The sequence below is a fragment of the Vidua macroura genome, chromosome 29 (assembly GCF_024509145.1).
Source record: "Vidua macroura isolate BioBank_ID:100142 chromosome 29, ASM2450914v1, whole genome shotgun sequence".
NCBI lineage: Eukaryota > Metazoa > Chordata > Aves > Passeriformes > Viduidae > Vidua > Vidua macroura.
This window is the reverse complement of record NC_071599.1, coordinates 568807-585599: the sequence shown is the minus strand read 5'-3', so window position 1 is coordinate 585599 and position 16793 is coordinate 568807. Positions and strand designations below refer to the sequence as shown.

At 67.3% G+C, this 16793-nt stretch overlaps 4 protein-coding genes across 4 annotated transcripts; 1 reads left to right on the top strand and 3 right to left on the bottom strand.

Annotated features, from left to right (window-relative positions):
* Positions 1-1194: 1194 nt before the first annotated feature.
* On the bottom strand, positions 1195-8910 carry CRTC2 (CREB regulated transcription coactivator 2). Its single transcript, XM_054000924.1, has 14 exons — positions 8734-8910; positions 6351-6452; positions 6109-6219; positions 5949-6010; positions 5428-5496; positions 4856-4959; positions 4733-4762; positions 4543-4622; positions 4403-4452; positions 3971-4215; positions 2940-3364; positions 2130-2333; positions 1760-1934; positions 1195-1507 (listed from the first exon to the last, which is right to left on the bottom strand). The coding sequence occupies exons 1-14, from the start codon at positions 8908-8910 to the stop codon at positions 1287-1289; spliced, it is 2055 nt and encodes a 684-aa protein (XP_053856899.1). The 3' UTR covers positions 1195-1286.
* A 505-nt stretch (positions 8911-9415) lies between these two features.
* On the bottom strand, positions 9416-12436 carry SLC39A1 (solute carrier family 39 member 1). Its single transcript, XM_054001248.1, has 4 exons — positions 12013-12436; positions 11384-11611; positions 10883-11013; positions 9416-10473 (listed from the first exon to the last, which is right to left on the bottom strand). The coding sequence occupies exons 2-4, from the start codon at positions 11538-11540 to the stop codon at positions 9829-9831; spliced, it is 933 nt and encodes a 310-aa protein (XP_053857223.1). The 5' UTR covers positions 11541-11611; positions 12013-12436; the 3' UTR covers positions 9416-9828.
* Positions 12437-12675: 239 nt separating this feature from the next.
* Positions 12676-14505, top strand: CREB3L4 (cAMP responsive element binding protein 3 like 4). The gene is made up of 8 exons (XM_054001249.1): positions 12676-12823; positions 12926-13105; positions 13392-13469; positions 13538-13644; positions 13742-13810; positions 13905-13980; positions 14065-14155; positions 14236-14505. The coding sequence occupies exons 1-8, from the start codon at positions 12719-12721 to the stop codon at positions 14448-14450; spliced, it is 921 nt and encodes a 306-aa protein (XP_053857224.1). The 5' UTR covers positions 12676-12718; the 3' UTR covers positions 14451-14505.
* A 209-nt stretch (positions 14506-14714) lies between these two features.
* On the bottom strand, positions 14715-16792 carry JTB (jumping translocation breakpoint). Its single transcript, XM_054001251.1, has 5 exons — positions 16296-16792; positions 16177-16211; positions 15833-15918; positions 15654-15733; positions 14715-15177 (listed from the first exon to the last, which is right to left on the bottom strand). Exons 1-5 carry the CDS (start codon positions 16355-16357, stop codon positions 15021-15023), a joined length of 420 nt encoding a protein of 139 aa, XP_053857226.1. The 5' UTR covers positions 16358-16792; the 3' UTR covers positions 14715-15020.
* Between the last annotated feature and the right edge of the window lies 1 nt (position 16793).

Below are 16793 nucleotides of genomic sequence, written 5' to 3'. Positions count from 1 at the left end.
TTCCCTCCCCACTAAGTGACCCCAAGGGCCTGGCAGGGGCTGAACCCCCCCCTTTTAACCCCCCCAAAATCAACCACACGCCAGCAGGGGGGGGATTTAATTAACATAGAATATATTTTAAAAAATAATAATAATAATAAATCACTCTGGCTCCCTCCAGGGGGGGCCCAGGGCCCCCCACCCGCGGACGGGCCCCCACCGTGCTCCCCCGGGGGGGCAATTTTGGGGGGGCGGGGCAAAGTTACAAGTGCTTTCTACACATCCCCGGCAGCTGGGTAATTTGGGGGGGGGGGGGGGCGGGCTGGGGGTACATATTGTGGGGGGGAGCGGGATTTCTCCTTAAACATGATGATTAGCCGGAAAAATGATAAAAGTAAAGGCAGAAGCAGCCCCCCCCCCAGCCCCCCCGGGGGTCTCTACCTACGGGGTTATGTACAGCCACCCCGGGGGGGGGGCCGGGACCCCTCTGCCGGGGTATGGGGGTGCCTGGATTGCCCCCCCCCCCCCCCGATTTTCCCAGGGTTTTCCCAGGAGAACGGTGCCTGGTCGGGTCTGGGGGTGGGAATTAGGGGAGGGGTGCTGGGTGGAACCCCCCAGGCTTGTTTTGGGGGGGCACAGGGTGCCTGGATTGTCTCCCCCCCACCCAATTTTCCCCACTCCAAGGTGGTCCCGGGGTTTTCCTGGAGAACAGGGCCTGGTGGGAGCTGGGGGGGGGGAACCTGGGGGTGCTGGGGACCCCCCCCCCAGCCTCGTTGGAGTCAGATGGAGCAGGAGGAGCCCTTGACAGCCGTGGCTGGAACCCCCTCCCCACTCTTCCCAGGATTTTCCCAGCATGACAGCGACTGGTGTGGCCGAGGGGCAGTCCCGGAGTGGGAATTTTTGGGGGGGGGGGGGGGGGCGCGGCACGGGGCCCCCCCGGGCTCACTGGAGGCAGTCAGAGCCCTTGACAGCCAGTTTGGAGGGTCCATGGGGGCCGGCACCGCCCGGACGGAGCTCCCTGCCCACTTTTCCCAGAGTTTTCCCGGGAGAACAGCGACGCTGGGGTCTGCAGGCAGGGACTGGGGGGGGTCGCGGCGCTCGCCCCCCGCCCGGGGCAGCCGCAGCTCCCTCCAGCCGGGTTTGGGGCGCGGGCATGGCAGCCCATGCCCGCCTTTCCCGGGGTTCTCCCGGAGCTTTCCCAGGCCTTTCCCGGCGTTTCAGCGGGAGCGCAGGGGGCGGCGGGGCCGGGGGGTGGCCCCGGGGGCGGGGATGGCGGGGGGGGGCGCGGAGCCGGGGCACCCCCGGGCTCACTGGAGGCGGTCGGAGCGGAAGGAGTCCTCGACGGCGGGGTCGGTGAGCAGCGCGCAGGGGTCGCTCAGCATGCTCAGCCCGTCCAGCGTCAGGGGCTCGATGCGCAGCTCCTCCTCCAGCCCCCCCAGTCCCCCCAGGGACCCCCCCTCCACCTCGAAGCCCGGGACCCCCGCCAGCGCCGTCGTGATCTCCTTCGACAGCCCCGGGGGGGAGTCGCCTGCGGGGAAGGGCGGGGGGGGAGGGGACACCGGGGTCAGCATGCCCCGGGATGACCTGTGGAGACCCCAGGGCCAAACACCCCCCATGGCATCATGCCAAACCCTCAGCCCACCTCCCGTGATGCTCCGGCCCCCCCAGCCCAGCCCAGCCCTTGTGCCACCCCACAGAGCCTCCAGCCCACCCACCCACCCACCCGTGACACCCCAGAGACCCCCCCCAGCTCCCCCAGGACACCCCACGGAGCCCCCACCTGTGAAGATGATGTTGGGGATGGGGCCGTGGCGGCTGCAGTTGCTCAGGTTTGGGCGGTTCAGGCCGGGGGGGTCGTAGCCCCCCTCGCTCGGGGGGTAACTCAGGGCCCCCAACTCCTCGGGGAACCCTCCGCTGTTGCCGGGGGGGCTCTCCCCGATCCCGAACTGCTCCAGCTGTGGGGAGGGACACATGAGGAGACCCCCACGGAGGGTCCCCTGCCCCCATCTCTCTCCCCTGGTGACCCACCCAGAGGGTCTCCACCCCCATGTCCCCCATGCAGGGTCCCCTGACCCCATATCCCGCCCCCCCCCCCCAAAGGACCTTCCTGACGCGTCCCCGTCCCCACACCCCCTCGTGCCCCCACTCACGCTGCCCAGGCCGAAGTCGCTGGGGGGTTGTGCCAGGGGCTGCCCCAGGGCGGTGCCGGGGGCGTAGGGAGGGTTGTAGGGGCGCGGGGGGGGCGCGGGGGCCCGCGGGGGGGCCTGGGAGCCCAGCAGCATTCCTGGCTGTCCGTAGGAGTAGGGCGGGAGCCGCTGCTCCACCGGCAGCTTGCTGGTGTCCAGGGGGACGCCCTGCAGAGACAGTGGGGAGAGGATGGGGGGGTCAGCGTGGCCCCCCCCGAGGGTGGGGGGCTCCCCCAGCCCCCCTGGCACAGGCAGCAGGAGCCGTCCCTGAGACCCCCAAACTCAGCCACGGCTGCACCCGGACCCAGGGTGGGCCGGGGTCCCCTCTTAGGGGAGGGGGGCCTGGAAGGGACTCGGGGGTCCCCCCCCAATGGCCCTGAGCATGGGGAGGGGGTGGGCGTGAAGGGGGGCCCTGGGGTGTGGGTGAGATGAGGATGGAAATGAGACGAGAAGTGAAGGGCAAGAGGAGGGGAAAGAAGAGGAGGGCGAGGAAGAGGAGGTTGAGAACAAGCAGGACAAAGAGGAGGATGAAGACGAGGCAGATGACAATGATGAGGTCCAAGACAAGGACAAGGATGGGGAAGAGGAGAAAGAGAAGGAAGAAAAAGAAAACAAAGAAGAGGAACACAAGAAGGACGAGAAGAAGGAGGACGGGGAAGAGGACGAGGAGGAAGGGGACAAGGAGGAGGAGAAGGAAGGGGAAAGGAGGAAAAGGACAAGGAAGAGGCCAAGGAAGAGGAGGCGGCGGCGCTGGAGCGTGGGGACGATGCGTACCTGGGTGATGGAGGACAATGTGGGTGACATTGTTGGTGAGAACTGTTTGGGGTGCTGCCGTCTGCAGTCGCCGGCCACGGGCAGGGACAGGGGGCTGAGCGGGACCCGCCGGCGTGGCGAGGTGGCCGCGAAGGAGCCCCCCAGCCCCGAGGGCAGGCTGGGGTTGCTGGGTGAGGACTGGAGGGGCTGGCTGCGGGGGGACGTGGGCAGCGAGGGGTTGGAGAGCGAGGAGGACAGGGAGGAAGGCAGGGACTGGTTGGAGAGAGAGGAGGGGATAGAGGAGCTGCTGTGGGAGGACTGGAGCGAGGGGTTGCTAAGGGAGGCCTGGAGTGAGGGGCTGCGCAGGGAGGCCTGGAGGTTGGGATTGCTCAGGGAGGACTGCAGGGACGGGTTACTCAGGGAGCTCTGCAGAGGTGAGGGGAGTCCTGTGGGGACAAAAACAGAGAGCACCGTTACCCCGGCACGGCCCCGAGCCCCGGGACAGCCCGGGTGGGGCTCCCGGGGGATGGAGGGGGATGGAGGGGGACAGAGCGACCAAAACGATGGAGACGGACACAGGGACGGACACACACCCCGGGCAGGGGGACAGCGGCGTGAGGGGGCACCGGGGTGGGAGATGGGCTCCTCCCAGACCCCTGCGAGACCCCTGACACCATCAGACCCCAGGGAATGAGAGCCGGGCTCCCCCAGGCCCCCACAGGACCCACAATGCCATTGAACCCCGTAGGGCAACAGGGCGGGAGCTGGGCTCCGCCCACACACCCATAGGAGCCCCAGATCCATCGGACCCCATCCCCACCCCACTCCCAGACTGCCGAGGCTCCAACCCAGACTGGGATTCCTGGAGCTGCCGACTGCTGCCACAGCCACCCCAGGACACCTCCTGGGGGGGGGGGGGGTCGGGTCTTTGTGTCCCCATCTTTGTTGGACGCTGGCCAAGGCTCCCCGCGTCCCCCACACCAGTTCCCATCTTTGGGATCCTCTCTGGCCCCTCTGTGTGCCCCCGGTGCAGGGAGGGGGTCTTGGCTCACCTGGGGGGTCATAGCCCAGCCCGACGCTGCCAGTGCCGCTGATGCCCAGGTGGGTCATGGTGGTGGCCAGGTTGGAGGTGCTGCTGCCCCCGCTCAGGGGGGGGTATGGGGCCTCCTCAGGGTCCAAGGGGGTGGGCAGGGGGGACGGGAAGTGCAGCGTGGTCAGGTCGGGCAGGGACCCCCCCGTGTTGAGGGCCGAGGGCATGAGGGGCACGTTGGCAGGTTGATCCGGGGATGGGAATATGCTGGGGAAGGGGGGAGAGACAGGGTCAGGGCAGAAGCGGGGCTGCCTCCCCCAGCAGCCCTTGCCCAGTGTCCCCTACCCAGCTCCAGCCCCTCCCCAGTAGCCACCTGCTTCCAAACATCCCCCTTTCCTACCTCCAGCCCCTCCCTGGGATCCCCCTCCCCATCCCAGCCCCTCCCAGCACTCACTGGATTCCCGGGACCTCACAGGAGCGTGGCCGGGCCGAGGAGGACGAGAGCTGTGGGATCAAAGTACGGGAATGAGGCCAGGCCAGGCCACAGGGCTGGGGGACACAAAGTGGGGGACACACGGGGACATCCCCACCCACCTTCTTGGTGTCCCAGGGCTTCAGCGAGTGCTTGCTGTCGTCGAAGTTCTCTTCAATGGGAGGCACTTGGAAAAGAAACACTGGGAAGGAGACAGGGGGTCAGTGGGAGGAGGGGACACAGAGGGGTGGACATCAGAGCCCCCCCCTGGCACAGAGAGGACCTGGGGACACAGCTGGGTGGCATGCTCACCTTTGCTATCCGAGTCCCCGTCCAGGAAACCTGTGGGGGAGCAGAAGGGTCAGGGGAGCACAAAGGGGAGGGGGCTGCCCTGGAACCCCCCCAGAGCCCCCAGGGGGTGTGGGGGGAGCTCACCAGCGCGGCGGCCGGGGGGGGGCCCGGCCTGCGAGGGGCCCAGGTAGGCGTCCTGGGGCGCGGGGTTCATCACGCTCGTGTGCAGCGCCGAGTCGGAATTCGTCCTGGAAACGGGAAGAACCACCTGGATCCAGGCTCAGATCCACTCCACTGACAGCCCCCCCTGCCATTCCTGTGCCCCCTCCCCACGGGGAATCCCTCTCCCTGTGCACCCAGACCGGCTCCACTCCCGTCTCCTCCGGCGTGGGGGGACAATGGGACCACCCTGGGCACTCTTTAGGGGCTGGGGGCACCCAGGGTGTTCCCAATGAGTTGTTCCAAGGCTGACGATGGCAGGGAAGGGTTGGGAAAAGGCCGCTGGGACGAGTGACGAAGAGGGACATTGTTCAGCTGTGGCACAGGGGACCCCTCCAGCGGGGGGCCCCAAGGGGGAGTCGGGGGCCACCTCCTCCCCAGGGGGGTCCCGGGGCCTCTCCAGGGGTCCCCAGAGCCATCTCCTCTGCAGGGGTCCCTAGGAAGGGCTGGACCCCAGCTTGGGAAGAAGGAGAAAACGGAATAAATCCATCCATTACCTGTTGAGAGCTGACGGCAGCCGGAATAAGTGTCCTTTTTCCATGGGGAAATTGCTCCAGGGCATGGTCCTGAGAAGGGAGAAAGTGGGATCAAGGGAGGCAGTGGGGTGGGGAAGGAGCCAAGGGGGAGGCAGGGCACCCCTCAGTAATCCACGACCCCATTCCCTGACATGGAAGGGCTGGGAATGGCAGGGGGATGGGATGGGGACAGGGACACAGCTGTCACGCCCCATACTGGAACAGAGACACTCCAGGGACAGAGCTGGAGCTCGGACTTGTCACCTGTCCATCCCTGGGGATTGCCCTCAGCCAGACCCCTCTTCCTGGATGAAATTCCTCCTCAAACCCCCACTTTGTGGGACAATCCCAAAATCTGAGAGGCAGGAGCTTCCCCCACCCCTCTCCCTCCATCCCAGTTCCCAGGAATGGTGCCTGTGCCAGAGCCTCTTCCACTCCCAAACCTCCGGGATGGGAACAGGATGGGAATGAGCACTCGGGATCCAGGGAAAGCAGGGAATTACCTCCTCCAGCTGGGCTCAGGTGGAGGCGACAGGTACGTGGGTCCATAGGGAGAGCTGTCGATGTGGGGGGCACGTTAAGGAGCACACGGGGAGCTCCCGAATCCCGCGGGGAAGGGCAGGAACACCGGGGACAGTGCTGGGGACACGGGACAAAGGATATCTGCCGGACGTAGCGGCGCAGGGGGGACATCATCCGGCGTGGGTCCCGCTGGACGCGCTCCACCAGCCCGTGGTGCCGCGTGCTCCGCGTGGAATCCAGCGGCGACGGGCCCTGCGGAGAGGGGGAACAGGTGAGCCCACCCGGGAAAGCTCCCCCTTGAGTCGTGGGAGTGGGTGAAGGGATTGGGGAACACCCCTTTGTTCCCGTCCATCCCCAGGGCCCCAATGCTGCCGTGGAGTCACCTGGAATTCGGGAACCCCAGTGCCGATCTGGTTGACGTTGGGCAGGGAGCCGCTGTAGAAGGGCCCCCGGCTGTGGGCCAGACGCAGCTTCTGCGCCTGCAGCTGGGGGGACACAGGGGGGGACATGTCAAGGGGGGGGTCTTGGGGTGTCACAAACCCTGGGACACCCAGACTCCCCTTCCCACACACATCGCTCCCCACAGCGGGGACACATCGGATCCGGCCCCTCCCCGCATCCACAGGCGCTCCAGAGCGGGACGGATGAGGGTCAGGATCACAAGAGGGGATCCCTGTTCCACATTCCTGGAGCAGAGGCTGAGTCTGGAAGCCCCTGCGTCTCCCCTGTCCCGAACAGGCTCCGGGTTCAGCCCATCCCCATGGATCCAGAGGGATTTTCCACCTCATCCACGCCAAGGCCATCCCGGAGATTCCAGCGCAGAGCAGGACTCAAGGCCGGGGGAAGGAGTCACAGCAAAGCACGGCGGGAGATAACGGGATCCCCGAAAACACCCGGGATTCCTGGGAAAGTGAACGGCCCCCACCACCCCTCCAGCACCAGGGCATGGCCCAATCCCCCCATCCTGACGGAGCAGAGTTCCCCTGATCAAAGCCACAGGGAGGAAGCATTTTCCTGGGCTAAACCCCTGCAAATCCCCTTTCCCTCTTGAGCTGTGGGTCCCTGGGGGTCCCAAGAGCTGTTGCTCCTCAGCGCCTGGAGAAGTCCCAGGGAAAGAGAAGCTGAAGCCCAAAAACCAGCTGAGAAATGGGAAACACCAAATTCCTGAGCGCAAAACCACGGAAATCCAGATCCAGAGGGAAAAGCAAGGAAAACAACCCAACAAACCAGGAGATTTAGGCAGCAGCTGGCGGGATTAGCGCCCGGAGCTGCGCTGGGGCTTAAGGTCTTGGGATGGAGCACCGAGCTCCGAGCCAGGATCCCTGCGGGAGCCTGGAATCTGGGAGCAGCTCCGAAACAGCCGGGAAAAACTCCAGGAACCACGGAGCAAAGACTGGGGGGCTGCGGATGCCACACGCAGGGAACGGAGCCCGCAGGAACCAGGGATGAGGGAAGGAATTCCCAGAGGAGCCATCCCAGAGAGGGATCAGGGAGTGAATTCCCGGAGGAATGGTTCCAGGCAGGGATCAGGACAGTCCCACTGCACATTAACCAGCTGTTTGCTCTGCAAACACGGCAGAGGCTTCCCAAAATCCCCGGGGATGGAAGCACGGCAGAGGATCTGGCCCATTCCCAAACTCTCCAGGGATGCTCCACCCCATTCCTAAACTCCCCAGGAAGGGACAGAAAGGTCCAGCCCATCCCCAAACTCTCCATGGATGTCACTGTCACAGGGACATCCCAGATCCCGGGTCCCCGCAGAGCCGGGAGCCACGGGGCTCTCCAAGCCAAAAATTCCCGGTTTTTAAAGCTCTGCTGGGTATTCCCTGGATCTTCCCAGGCCCAGAGCTGCCCCCATCCCCTGGAGGAGCCTCTCCGTGTCGCTCCGGGTTCCACACTCCTCCATCCTGCAGTTTTGCTGGGAAGGACCAAATTCCACCAAACCCCGGGACGGCGGACACGAAATTCCCACAGGTTCCGGGAGGCAATTCCTGACCATGCTTTCCCTGCCTAGGAAAGCACATCTGGGGCATTCCCGGCCTTCCCGATTCCCTGAGATCCCTCGGGGCCAGCATTCGCCCTTTCCGGAGCTGCCGAGTGGGATTTATCCCAGATCCCATCCCGGGAGCGCCTCCCTGCCTTGCCCAGGTCCAAACGAGCTCAACCCGAGCATCTCCCGGGATCCCGAGGGTTCCCGGGGACAGGGACAGAGCCCGGAGCTTTGCGGAGGGGACGTGGGGTGGGATCCGAGGGATTAAGGATCCTTTTCCCACCCCAATTCCTGGAGCTGCGCTTGGAAGCCGCGCCGGCACACGGGACACGCCGGGATCCACCGGGAGCCCCCCTGAACTCCGCTAATCCCCTCCCCAAAATCCTCACAGCCGCCTCCAACACCCCCAAACCCTTCAGAGCCCTCCCGGACCCTTCTACCCCCAACCCAAATTCTTCAGAGCACCCCTCGAGCCCTCAAACGCCGCCCCAACATCTTTGCAGCCTCCCTAGTGCCCTCTAATCCCCTCCCCAAATCCCTCACGCCCCCCCATCCCATCACGACCCCTCCAACCCCCCCACACCCTCGCCCCCGCGTCCCCTTACGACCCCCCCCCCAAATCACGGCCCCCGCCAGTTCCTCAAGACCCCACTCAGCCCCTCATGATTCCTCCGGCCCCCCAGCCCCTCAGCCCCGGTCCCCCCCAGCCCCTCACGGCCCCTCCGCCCCGGCCCCCCCCGCCCCGAGGCGCATCCGGCGCGGCGGCCCGTCCTCACCCGTGTGGAGCAGATCTCCATCATGACCTCCTCGAAGGCCGCGGTCTCTTCCGCCTGCCGCTGCTTCTGCAGTGCGATCTTCTCGCTGAACTTGCGCGGGTTGGACGCACCGGCGCCGGCCGAGGGTCCCGCGCCGGGCCCGGGCCCGGGCCCGGCCCCCGCGCCCGCCGCCGCCATCTTCCCCGCTCCGCCGCTCCGCCGCCGCCGCCGCCGCGCGGCACGCCGGGATCTGTAGTTCAGCAGGCAGAGCCAACAGCAGGGTGTTCTAGGTGTTTGGACTACGACTCCCAGCGGTCTGTGCGGGCGCTACGCAGGGAGTGCTGGGAAACGGAGGCGCCGGGTTACGAGATACTGAGCCGTGAGGGAGGTGGGGACTACAAATCCCTGAGAGCAGCGCGCAGCGAGAGGGGCGTGGCCACTGTAAGGGGCGTGGTCTGCGGCCGTGAGTGGAATGGGGCGAACGGGGATGGAGGGGCTCTGAAATGGCGGGGCTCTGGGGCTACAGCGGGGTCACCCCCGCCCCAAGCCCGGGAACAGAGCAGACACCCTCCCTCCCAACCCAAAATCAGGGGGAACCAGACTCCCCCAGCCCATATATCTTGGGCGGGGGGGAAGCGGGGGACACTGCAACACACACCCCAAATTCCATCCCACCCTCCCCAGGCAGAGGCAGCACTTTTGGGTTGAGTTCTTTATTTGCTTCATCCAACACCCCCAAATCCGGGGGAGTCCGTAAGGGCACTTATGGTTATGGGGGGGACACTCACCCCCTCCCAGGGTCCTGAGCGGGGTGTGGGGGGGTCACAGCACCGATCCCTTGTGCAGATGGGGAAACTGAGGCACGGCGCTGAGAGAGGCACTTTGGCACTTCGGAACAGGGCGTGCAGGGTGGGACAGGAATTCCAGGAGCAAGAACGGGGGATCCCGGGCCAGGCGGGGTCTCCCCTTGAGAAAGAGGACAGTTTAGACAGGGAAACTGAGGCACAGAGACGGGAGAGGCACTTTGGCACTTCGAAAAAGAGGATGCGGGCGGGGGGATACATGAATTCCACGGGATTCTCGGAGGCCAGGCTGCGGATCCCGGGCTGGCGGATCTCACCCCTTGACGAAGAGGATGGCGCTGACCAGCGCGAAGCCAGCAAGGATCAAGATGACCTTGGGGATGCGATTTTGGGGCACCCCCAACTCCTGGGGCAGAATCTCCAGGAAGGTGACGAAGAGGAAGGTGCCGGCCGCCAGGCCCTCCAGCACGGCCCGGCACAGGCGCTGCCGCGGCCCCGCGCCCGCCGCCAGCACCGTGCCCACCCCGACGCCCAGCGGGGACATGAGGGCCAGCAGCACGAGGCACGACGCCACGGCGGGCGGGCGCAGGCGGCTCCGCAGCAGCTCCAGCGAGAGGCCGAAGGCCACGGCGCCCTTGTGCAGCAGCAGCGCCAGCAGCACGCGCAGCGCGGCCGCATCGCCCTCGCGCAGCCCCAGCGCCAGCCCCTCCAGCACTGCGTGCAGTGCCAGAGCCAGCGCCAGCGCCCCGGCACGCAGCGCCCCGGGGCCACCGGACGCTGGCACCGGCGAGCCCACCGAGCCTCCGGGCGCTGTGGCCTGGATGGAGCCATTGGGCAGCAGTGCCCGCGTCTCCTCGGGAGGCTCGGCCAGCTCACGCTGCGCCAGCGTCACCTGCTCCAGCACCAGCACCAGGAAGAAGCCCATGGCCAGGATGAACTCCGACAGGGGGAACTGCAGCTGCGGGAAGGGGGGAGTCAGTGCCAAGGGGAAGCTGTGGGCAGATGAGGATCTTTCCATGCGTCATGTGGGACACAAGGGGCTCCCAGTGCCGCTGGGGGACGTTGTCACCATTCCGGGGGACGTTGTCACCATTCCAGCTGCTCCGCTGGCACCGGTCTGGCCCTGCTGTCCCTTCTCTGTTGCCCCAGCCCCTCAGTCCTTCCCCATCCTCAATATCCTCAGCGCCCCATTCTCACTGTCCCCCCTGCACTGTCCGTCCACTGTCCTTGTCCCTTTCTCACCGTCCATCCCCCCCTGTCCCCATCCCAGCCATCCCCTCCCCTCCAGCCCCTTTCCCAACAGCCGGACCTGCTGACCCCGATCCCGGGGACAGGGACACCCGTGGGGACAGGGACAGGGGTCTCACCGTGATGCGCAGCCCCTCTAGTGCCGCAGCGATGCTGCCCAGGTAGTCAGGCAGGAGGTCGAGCAGGAAGGTGCCCATGAAAACACCGCCCGAGAAGCAGCTCACAAGGCTGAGCACGGGGCTGCGGGGGTCTGGGGGGGGAAACTGCGGGGCTGAGACCCCAAAGAGACCCCCCCCCTCATCCCTGCACCCTGACAGGCCCCTTGGGGACAGCCCTGAGGTGGGGACAGCCCTGGTCCCAGCCTGTTCCAGACCCTCGGGACACCCCCAGACTCCCCAGGACCCCCGGGAACCCTGAGACCCCCCAAACTCCAGGAGCCCTCGGAATGCCCCAGACACCCACGACTCCCCCAGCACCTCAGACTCCCCCGAAACCACCATCCTCTCAGGGATCCCCCACACCCCCAAAACCCCTCAGACCCCTTCAAACCCCTGCGTCCCCCATTTCCCGAGATCCCCCGAACCCCTCAGACTCCCCCCAGACCCCCTCATTCCCGGTACCGGGGGGCTGTCGGAAGCACCAGAGGGGTGTGAGGCCGCAGGCGAGGGGCAGCAGCAGCAACAGAACCAGCGACCCCAACTTCACCCCCAGCCCGGGCGGGGGCTGCGAGGCCGCCCCGGGGCTCCAGGCCAGCGAGGCCCCGATCCCGGTGTCCATCGTGCTCCCGGAGCTCAGCGCCCGCCACCGGGGAAGCTCCGAGCCGCGCTCCGCATCCCCGGGAAGCGGGGCTGCAACGGGACGGGCCGGTCAGAGCCGCACGCCCGGCCCCGGTGACTCACCCGGTGCCGACCCCCCCGCCCGGGGGCCCCGGGACACGGACAGGGCGGCGGGGAGGGACCGGAGTGGAAACAAGGACCGGGACCGGAATCAAGGACCGGGATGGGGAACTGGGGACCACAGAGCGCGTTAGAGGTCGAGGACCGCGACCGGGGACCGCGACCGCAGTGGGGATCAAGGACCGGGACTAGGACGAGGATCGAGAACCGGGATTGCGAACCGGGACCAACCGAGCGGGAATCGGGAAATAAGGGCCGGGATCGGCTTTTCCGGGACGAGGATCGGAATCAGGGTCAGGGCGGACAGGGACCGAGGCCGGGACCCCCCGCTGCCCCCGCCGCCCCGCACTCACCGGCCGCCGCATCCCAACCGCGTCCCGGGAACTCCGGGGGGCGGCTCCGGCCCCGCCAACCCAGCCAATAGTGACGCGGAATCCCCGGTGGCGTCACTGATTGACGTGCGGCGCAGCCAATGGGGAGCGAGCGGTGCCCGCGCGGCCCCGCGGCCCCGGGAGCGCGCACGTGTCCGGGCGGGGCGGGGGAATCCTCCGGGTCCCCGCTGTGCCACTCCTTGGACGCCGTTACCGGCAGGATCTCCCCGTTCCTGCGCTCCCGGAACCCGTTACCGGGGGCATTCCCCCCGTTCCTCCACCCCGAACTCCAGTACCGGGGGTGAGGGTGGCACCGGCTCCGTTCCAGAGCCACCCGCGACCGCAACGGAGCCGCCCCAGGCCCGACCCCGTTCCCGGTTCCCCCGCGAGACCCTCCGGGACGCGGTACCGGGGCAGCCGCAGCCCCCACCCCGGTGCCTCGGTGCCCCGGTAGGGCGGCCGGAGCCCCGAGCCCCGCTGGGGGAGGGATGATCCCAGCCCTTCCCGGCACGGGGCGGGACTTGGCTGGATTCCCCGGGATCCCGGAGATCCTGGTGCCCAGCGCCGGCACCGGGCGGAGGCGGCGGCACCACCGGGGACCAGGGGATCCCAAGGAGGGGGCGTAGGGGGTTCATCCCCGGGCGTCGGGGCACGAGGGATCCCGCAGGGGGTTCCCCAGGGAGCCCCAATGGAGGCACCGGAGCTCCGGGAGCCGGACGGGCTCTTCCCGGATCCCCCCTCGCTCCCGGTGCAGGTACTCAGCTTCCAGCCCTTGACGCTCCCCGAGGATGATGTGAGTGCGGGTGGGAGAGGCGCGGGTGGGCAGGACCCTCACGGGGACACAGGGATGTCCCGGGGATCCCGTCACGTGTCCCCCGGCCCGGTATCCCCGCAGGGCAGCGGAGCCGAGGAGCTGCTGAGGCTGACGGTGAACCCCGACATCGCCTGCGGTCTCGGCACCAGCCCGGAGCCCCCCCCGGTGCTGCTGGAGGTGGTCTGTGACCTCAGCGCACCCCTGTACCCCTCGCTGTTCCCCGGTATCCAGCTGTCCCCTCACCCCGACCCCCAGCCCACGGTGAGTCCCCGCACTGCCAGTTCACCCCCGGACCCTCCCAGTTCACCTCCGGACCCCCCAGTTCACCTCCGGACCCCCCCAATTCATCCCCGGACTCCCCAGTTCACTGCAGGACCCCCCCAGTTCATCCCCGGACCCCCCCAGTTCACTGCAGGACCCCCCCAGTTCATCCCCGGACCCCCCCAGTTCACTGCAGGACCCCCCCAGTTCACCTCTGGACCCCCCCAGTTTACTCCCGGACCCCCCCAGTTCGCCCCAGTCCCTCCAGTCCATCTCTGTCCTGCAGCTCCGGCTGACGGAGGAGGAGAAGCGGCTGTTGGCGCAGGAGGGGGTGACCCTGCCTGGGGACCTGCCCCTCACCCAGGTGTGTGCAGGGACATGGGGGCTCGGGGGGACCGGGGGGGGACAGGAGTGACCCCCCCCGTGCCCCAGGCCGAGGAGCGGCTCCTGAAGAAGGTGCGGAGAAAGATCCGGAACAAGCAGTCAGCGCAGGACAGCCGGCGGAGGAAGAAGGAATACCTGGACGAGCTGGAGAGCAGGTGGGGCCGGCGTTCCCCTTATCCTGACGTTCCGGTTATCCCGACGGGCCCAGCTGTGTCCCCTTGCCGGTCACTGTCCCCGTCTCTGTCCGGGCAGGGCAGCCGCGTGCTCGGCGCTGAACCAGGAGCTGCGGAAAAAGATCCAGGAGCTGGAGAATAGTAACGGGTGAGCACGGGGTGGGCACGGGGGGCTCTGGGATGGGCACGGAGCTGGGAAGGGGGCACCAGGAGGGGCACGGAGCTCACCCCTGTTCCTGCAGGTCTCTCCTGCGGCAGCTCCAGGCACTCATCAAGGAAACATCCACCAAGCCCGCACAGACCGGCACCTGTGTCCTGGTACGGCCCCTCTGGGACCCTCCCGGGACCCTCCTGGGTGCCACGGCCCCGCTCCAGGGCTCACGGCTCCCATCCCTCCCCCAGATCCTGCTCCTGTCGCTGGGGCTGATCCTGCTCCCCAGCTCCAGCCCGTTCCACCGGGGCGGCAGCAGGGACAGCCTCGGGCCCACCGGAGGTAACGGGAGCGCCGGGACGGGGGTGGGGACAGCCCCCCGCCCGCCCCAGCACCGCCCATCCCAGTCCCTACTCCCGCAGTGACCTCCAGGAACATCCTGACCCTGTCGCGGCGGGACCTGGGAACGGCCGGAGAATCCCCGTTCCCACCCTGGATGTTGGGGACAGAGCCGGGATCCGGTGTGGAGGATGGAGCCGGGGGGGAGCCTGGGGATGGGATTCCCGCCCCCCAGAAGGATCCAGGCACCAGTTCCTCCAGGCAGGACATGACACATGGACACGGGGATGAGATGTGACCGGGAGACCTCAGGATGGGGGAACACTCCAGAATAAACCCACACTCTGTTTGCACCCCATGGAATGCTGGGGGGTGGGAATGGGGGGAACCCCCCCAAAGGACAAACATCCCACTGCTGCTCCAGCCACATCACTCAGGATTTATTCCACATTTCACTCCTGGGCTGGGTTCCTGGGGATTCTCAGCATGCTCCCAGGGTAGATCCCAGTGCTGGAGGAAACAGGGACCCCCGCCCAGGACACAAACACAGCATCACTCCAGGAACGATGACCAGGATTTATTCCACATCCCTCTCCTGGAGTGGGACCCTGAAGACACCCTGGATGATCCCAGAGCAGATCCCAGTGCTGGGGGGGTGACAGGGATTCCCCCCAAAGGATGAACTCAGCATCACTCCGGAGCAGTGACCAGGATTTATTCCACATCCCGCTCCGGGGGATCCCCAGGATGCTCTCCCAAGGCAGATCCCAGCAGGACTCCAGGTCCGGGCAGCAAAGCAGAGGCTGCCCCTCCTCCCGCCACTCTGGGCGAGCGGAATTCCCGGCTCCCAGCCCTCGGGAGCCTCTGGCTAAATGGACTCAATCTGCTTGCGGACCTTCTCCAGTGCCCGCCGGTCCAGCACGCGCTGCCGCAACACCACGAGCGCCGCCGCCGCGGCTGCCACGCCCAGAGCGGAGCCCACGAAGCGCCAGAACCGCTGTGCCTCCAGCGCGGCCGAGCGGCAGCTGCGCAGCACAGCCCGAGGGAATGCCTGATCACCTGGGAATTCCTGGCCCCATCCCCTGGGAATTCCCAACCCTGATCCCCCGGGAGTGACCAACCCCGATCCCACAGAGTTAGCAGCCCCAATCCCCCAAGAATGACTTAGCCCTGATCCCCCGGGAGTTCCCAGTCCCACAGGATTTCCCAGCCCCAATCCCCTGGGAATTCCCAGTCCCAATCCCCCTGGAATTCCCAGTCCTGATCCCCTGGGAGTTCCCAGTCCCAATCCCCTGGGAGTTTGCAGCTGGATCCCACAGGATTTCCCAGCCCCGATCCCACAGGTATTCCCAGCCCCAATCTCATGGGATTTCCTAGCCCTGATCCCCCAGAGTTCCCAGCCCCGATCCCACAGGAATTCCCAGCCCCAATTCCCCGGGACTTCCCAGCTCCAATCCCACAGGAATTCCCGGCCCCGATTCCCGGGAGTTCCCAGCCCCACCTCTTGTACTCATCCCGGTGGGACGAGGCGCAGTTGATCTTCTCGATGAAGCCGGTGGGGCCGCAGGCCGGGATCGTCTTCTGCCAACGGGGGGATGGAGGGATCGGTCGGGGAGAGACACGCCCCGGGCCAAGGGGGGAACCCCAACCCCCGCAGCCGCCCTGGGCACCCGCACTCACCATCTCGAAGCCGGAGCACCGCGTGCACTCCTGGGCAACCATGAACTGCTCCACTCGCCAGCACGGCGTGGCCACCGCGGGGCTCGCTGCGGGGGGATCGCGTTACCGGGCAACCGGCCAGGAGCGCCCCGGCACCGGACAGAGCCCCAGACCGGGACCAGCGCCCCGGCACCGGACAGAGCCCCAGACCGGGACCAAGACCCCGGCTAGCGGACAGAACCCTCCGTCTCGAGCCTCCCAGACCCGGATGTACACCGGTCCGAGCCCCCGGGACTGGACAGAGCCCCCACACCCCGGTCCGAGCCCCCCGGGACCGTCCCAAACGCCGTGAGGGCCCTGCTCACCGGGCCGTTCCTCGCTCGCCGCCGCCGCCGCCGGGCTGTGGGCACAGAGGAGCTGCCGTGAGGGCCCCGCACCGGGCCCGTCCCTCTCACCCCCCAGGTCTGCCCCGGTCCCCGCTCACCGCAGCCCGCCCGGCACCGCGCTCAGCACCGCCAGCAGCACCGTGAGGCCGCCGGGCCCCATCGGGGCGCCGGGATCCGCCGGAAAGCCCCAGGAACCCCCGCGATCCTCTGGAAACTACCGGGCCCGGCCCCGCCGCGACCGCGGCGCCGCCATGTTGGAAGTGTCGGGGGTGCCGGGAAGGGGAGGGTGGGGCCCGGCTGGGGGCGCCGGGCTCAGCCAATGGGAGAGAGGGGCGTGACTCGAAGGCCATAAAGCGGCGTGGTTTGGCCGTAACGGGCGTAGCTTGATTTAATTAGGGGAGTGGATATGGGATCGAGATGGGGCGTGGCTCTGAGGGTGGGCGTGATAGTTATCCAAGTTTGGTGTTGTGGGCGTGGATTGGGCGCGGCCTCGCCGCTGCTCGTCCCGATCCCGGTCCCGATCCCGATCCCGATCGCAATCCCCATCCCAGTCCCGATCCCGATCCCGGTCCCAATCCCGGTCCCGGTCCCGACTC

What these genes read in the sequence shown, in the direction of transcription:
- SLC39A1 (XM_054001248.1), bottom strand. Translation starts at nt 11,540, where the DNA reads ATGGACACCGGGATCGGGGCCTCGCTGGCCTGGAGCCCCGGGGCGGCC. An exon ending in GTGCTTCCGACAGCCCCCCG is followed by an intron (nt 11,014 to 11,383) that starts GTACCGGGAATG and finishes TTCCCCCCCCAG; the next exon opens with ACCCCCGCAGCCCCGTGCTC. An exon ending in TAGAGGGGCTGCGCATCACG is followed by an intron (nt 10,474 to 10,882) that starts GTGAGACCCCTG and finishes CCCTTCCCGCAG; the next exon opens with CTGCAGTTCCCCCTGTCGGA.
- CREB3L4 (XM_054001249.1), top strand. Translation starts at nt 12,719, where the DNA reads ATGGAGGCACCGGAGCTCCGGGAGCCGGACGGGCTCTTCCCGGATCCC. An exon ending in TGACGCTCCCCGAGGATGAT is followed by an intron (nt 12,824 to 12,925) that starts GTGAGTGCGGGT and finishes GTATCCCCGCAG; the next exon opens with GGCAGCGGAGCCGAGGAGCT. An exon ending in AGACCGGCACCTGTGTCCTG is followed by an intron (nt 13,981 to 14,064) that starts GTACGGCCCCTC and finishes TCCCTCCCCCAG; the next exon opens with ATCCTGCTCCTGTCGCTGGG.
- CRTC2 (XM_054000924.1), bottom strand. Translation starts at nt 8,910, where the DNA reads ATGGCGGCGGCGGGCGCGGGGGCCGGGCCCGGGCCCGGGCCCGGCGCG. An exon ending in CCTGAGCCCAGCTGGAGGAG is followed by an intron (nt 5,497 to 5,948) that starts GTAATTCCCTGC and finishes CTCCCTTCTCAG; the next exon opens with GACCATGCCCTGGAGCAATT. An exon ending in TGTGAGGTCCCGGGAATCCA is followed by an intron (nt 4,216 to 4,402) that starts GTGAGTGCTGGG and finishes CCCCTTCCCCAG; the next exon opens with CATATTCCCATCCCCGGATC.
- JTB (XM_054001251.1), bottom strand. Translation starts at nt 16,357, where the DNA reads ATGGGGCCCGGCGGCCTCACGGTGCTGCTGGCGGTGCTGAGCGCGGTG. An exon ending in GCGGTGCCGGGCGGGCTGCG is followed by an intron (nt 16,212 to 16,295) that starts GTGAGCGGGGAC and finishes CTGTGCCCACAG; the next exon opens with CCCGGCGGCGGCGGCGGCGA. An exon ending in GGTGCTCCGGCTTCGAGATG is followed by an intron (nt 15,734 to 15,832) that starts GTGAGTGCGGGT and finishes CCCCGTTGGCAG; the next exon opens with AAGACGATCCCGGCCTGCGG.